Source organism: Bufo gargarizans, chromosome 5, assembly GCF_014858855.1.
Source record: "Bufo gargarizans isolate SCDJY-AF-19 chromosome 5, ASM1485885v1, whole genome shotgun sequence".
NCBI classification, from domain to species: domain Eukaryota; kingdom Metazoa; phylum Chordata; class Amphibia; order Anura; family Bufonidae; genus Bufo; species Bufo gargarizans.
Window position 1 is genome coordinate 354,956,712 of NC_058084.1, and position 4,671 is coordinate 354,961,382.

Here is a 4,671-nt window from a genome sequence, read left to right on the forward strand (position 1 = left end):
TTGGCTGAGCTATGGATAGGTCTTATACTACCACGTTACAATTTACCTGCTGCTGCCGTCCTGATCCTGATAAGTTTTACTCAGGACTAAAGGGTCCTTCCTGCAACCTTATCGGTTTGAATTACATGACAACCTAACAGTATTAAAAAACGTAACCACACATTATAACAGGAAAACAATATTTATTTACAAACAGGCCTCTAAGGCAACTTTTTTAACACTTCATGGAGGTCTGAAATTTCCTTCATTTTTTTTCCATGCAGCACCTCCATCTTCCGCAGCTGCCTCCGCATGTCCTGCAGCCATCTCCGCATGTCCTGCATGCCTGCATCGTGTTGGGCTTGCAGTTGGGCAATTTTTTTTTGCAATTGAATTAGTACTGTTAGGAAAAAAAAAGTTAATTAAGTGCAATTCAGATTAAGATGCATGGATACCAAATTATATTGCTGTGTGAACATATTTACCCTTCTGGCGGGGGCTTGTGACAACCTCCTCCTCCTCATCAGGAGCCGGGTGTGTGGAATCTGGCTTCTGGGAGGGACCAGACTCTGCAACCTCCACCTCCTCACCCACTTCAGGTAGTGTTGTTGGTGCCTCAGGCTCTTGCTGGGAGGGTCCGGCCTGGTCTCCCTCCTCCTCCTCGCTGGACACCACCTTTATCTCGCCTGTCCACGACCTGCGACGGACTGAGGGAAGTGGAACCTCTGTAATCACACAATGTTCAGAATTTAGACAAACTCATAACATATGCAAATTCACCCCTTAAAGGGAACCTGTCACCAGTTTTATGGTGTCCTAACTAAGGGCAACATAAATAAGTGACTGATTCTCTTAGCAAAATGCTGGGTCACTTTCTTTAAGTGCCAACATCTTGTATTGAAAAGCTCCAGCTGATAATGATGAGTCCTGAATATTCATGAGCTCCTGACTCTCCCCGCCTACCTGCTGCTGATTGACAGTTATTTTCCATATGAATCAGCAGCAGGTGGGCAGGGGAGTGGCTATAGCTCTGAATTGAAAAAACGCTGGACTCACTGAAATCACGCTGGACTCAAATCAGCTCATTAGCATGCGGCATGTGGCATCTTTGTGTGTATATTATGAGGTAACCATCTGTCACACCAGTAAGTGAATACATCTAAGGCACTTTTTAGTAGTTAATGATTGTATATAATTAGTTAGAGTATTATCACACCACCGATCACCATCCTGTTCCGGGTTATCGGGTCCCCAGAGACCCGAATAACCCGGAAACGCAGCAAACCGCAGGTCTGATTTGACCTGCAGTTTGCTGCGATCGCCAACACGGGGGGGGGGGGGTCACAGGACCCCTGGCGCATTGTCCCAGGGTGCCTGCTCAATGATTTGAGCAGGCACTGAGTTCCGATCACCACCGACCGCACGGCGGTGATCAGAACTACACAGGACGTACAGGTACGGCCTGTGTCATTAAGTACCAGGACATCAGGGCATACCTGTACTCCATATGTCCCTAAGAGGTTAATTTATTTTATTTTATTTGGATTTTGGGTGGCCCTAGTTGTGGTTCTTACTAAAATTTGGTGGGGAGCGCATGTGGGCTTCACTTGTCAAAAGATCCTGTGCAGTTAACATTGTACAGGACTGATTGAGGACCCTAATTAAATGTTATCATTTTATTATTTTCTTGTTTGTTTTAATGAGGATATAGGTGTGAACATGGTGTTGTCTGTCGTCCTGAACAGGATGCCTGACTTCCATGTTGACCTCTCCACATGGTTAGGTGTTACTGGCATTATACTCATCCTTGTGGTAATCCTGTTTTGGGAATGGAGGGTTATTACCACATGTATATATCTATATATACATTTTTACATCCACATGACAGGTTCCCTTTAATGACCGGGGCATTTTTCAGCATTCTGGCCAGGCCATTTTTAGCAAATCTGACGTGTCACTTTATGTGGTAGTAACTCTAAAATGCTTTTACCGTATTTTTCGCCCTATAAGACCCACAGGCCCATAAGACGCACCTAGGTTTTTGGGGAGGAATATAAGAAAAAATATATTTTTAACCAAAAGGTGTGCTGTGGGTTTGGAACTAATGGTGGTCTGTGGATGGCACTATTACTGGGGATCTGTGGATGACAGACACTGTTATGGGGGGATCTGTGGATGACTGACACTGTTATGGGGGGATCTGTGGATGACGGACACTGTTATGGGGGGATCTGTGGATGACGGACACTGTTATGGGGGGATCTGTGGATGACGGACACTGTTATGGGGGGGGATCTGTGATAGACACTTATGGGGGGGGATCTGTGGCTGGCACTGTTACAGGGGGGGTATCTGTTGATGGCACTGTTAGAGGGGGGATCTGTGGGTGGCACTGTTACAGGGGGGGTATCTGTTGATGGCACTGTTAGAGGGGGGATCTGTGGGTGGCACTGTTATATATGTGCCATCCACAGACCCCCCACCCCATAACAGTGCCATCCACAGACTCCCCCACCCCATAACAGTGCCATCCACAGACTCCCCCAGCCCATAACAGTGCCATCCACAGACTCCCCCAGCCCATAACAGTGCCATCCACAGACCCCCCAGCCCATAAATGTGCAATCCACAGATGTCCCCCATAAAAATGTCATTCACAGATCCCCCCCCCCCCCCGCCGCTCCAGTATACAAATTTAAGATGTCTTATTCAATTAATAGTTATTAAACATGCCCCCCAACTCCTAATAGTACCTTACATCCTAACCGCTTCAGTACAATGGAGGTAGGCAGGCCGGGCGGCCGGCGCGTCACTCACTGACGTCACTTGCCTGCGCCGCCTGCTTCATTCATAAAGTAGGCGGCGCAGGCACGTGACATCAGGGAGTTACGCTGCCGCCCGCCCGGCCTGCCTGCCTGCATTCTACTGAAGCAGTTAGGATGTAAGGTAATAATAGGAGTGAGGGGGCATGTTTAATAACTATTAATTGAATAAGACATTTTATATTAGTATACCGGAGCGGCGGGGCTATAGTACAGTGACCACCCCGCCGCTATTGCCGGCTCCCAGCTCCTCCTCCCAGTCCCTCCCCGAGTCCCCGCTCACTCGTACATCGCAGCTTGCGATGTAAAACTGGCAGCATTCGTCCCATAAGACGCAGGGGCATTTTCCCCCCATTTTGGGGGGAGAAAAAGTGCGTCTTATGGGGCGAAAAATACGGTACTTATCCAGGTAATTCTGAAATTGTTTTCTCGCAACATATAGTTTTTCATGACAGTGGTAAAATTAATTCTCAAAATTTAATTTTTATATTTAAAAAAAATTACCAAATTTACAAACAATTTGATCACTTGGAATTACACTTTTTGTGATGTAAGGTGACAAAAAATGACTTTGACACATTTTTATTTTTATTTTATTATTTAAAGTGTTCAGGGGTTATGTGATATTTTTATATATCTGGTTATTACTGATGTGGTGATACCTAATATGTATACTTTTTGGGGGGATTTTAATATTACACATTTTTTGAGTGATGAGGTGCCAGTTTGATTGCTACTATTTTGGGGGTCATACGCCTTTTTGATCGCTTGGTGCTGCACTTTTAGTGATGTAATGTGCCCAAAAAATGGTTTATTTAGCACAGTTTTTATTTAAATAGTTTTTTTTATCTATTGTAATGATGTACGGGGCCTATTATTGGAATACAGAATGATGATTGCAGTTTATGTATGTATACACACACACACACACACACACACACACACACACATATTTCTGTGTGTGTAAAATGCACTAAATCAGCTGGTTACATCATACATTTGTACCTCGCTGTGTGTAGAAATATATATATACTCATGGCAAGGTAGAGATGTATGTATGATGTAACCGGCTGATTTGCTACATGTCACACCAGTTAATAATTAAACATTTGTAAAGGGATGAAATTACTTATTTTTTTAACTATATATATACATTACAGAGTGTTGGAGAGAGATACAAAATTAATGTAAGCATTGTACCTGGGCATTTTCTGTCACGGATCTCTCTGATCCGCTCTAAATTCCTCCTCTTCAAATCCGACAATTTTTTTAATATGGCCATCCTAGGGTGCTTGCCCTTAAACTTCCTCTTGAGCTCAGAACGGATCTCCCACACAATGGACTGCTTCTCTGCGTGGACCCGGGTGCGGTCGTAGTCCCTCTCTAACATGAGCTGCAGGATAAAGACGCAAGCATATAATCCCAATTTTTTTAATACTAGTATTGAAAATAATGTCCTCAACAAAACATCAAAAAGTATTTAAGTCTTTGAACAGGAACATTTTTCGATTTAATGGTACCGTTATAAGATCGGATTGTATTGCAATTGTATGTGTGTGGGGTCGAGTATTTGGATATTGGCCAGCTGAGCAGAGATGTACCTGTCTAGAGAAGTGACGGTACGGTATGGGGTGTACAGCTGGTTCGCCTCCCCATGGTGCACACTGGGTAACTCTAAATGAACCAGCAAATACTGGTGGTAAGAAAAAAAAAGCTTCTCCTGAGCAACAGGACACAAACTCTAATCTATAGACTGTGTTTGTGTATGTGTGTGTGTGTGTGTGGGGGGGGGGGGGTTATATAGTGTGTGGCAGGAAAATGGATGTGCAATGTGCATGTGAGAGATATTTCTCTGCTGTCCATACATACA

General features: G+C 44.3%; 1 protein-coding gene across 1 annotated transcript; it reads right to left on the bottom strand.

Annotated features, from left to right (window-relative positions):
* Positions 1–200: 200 nt before the first annotated feature.
* On the bottom strand, positions 201–4,211 carry LOC122939456. The gene is made up of 3 exons (XM_044295528.1): positions 4,002–4,211; positions 465–704; positions 201–379 (listed from the first exon to the last, which is right to left on the bottom strand). The coding sequence occupies exons 1-3, from the start codon at positions 4,189–4,191 to the stop codon at positions 201–203; spliced, it is 609 nt and encodes a 202-aa protein (XP_044151463.1). The 5' UTR covers positions 4,192–4,211.
* Between the last annotated feature and the right edge of the window lie 460 nt (positions 4,212–4,671).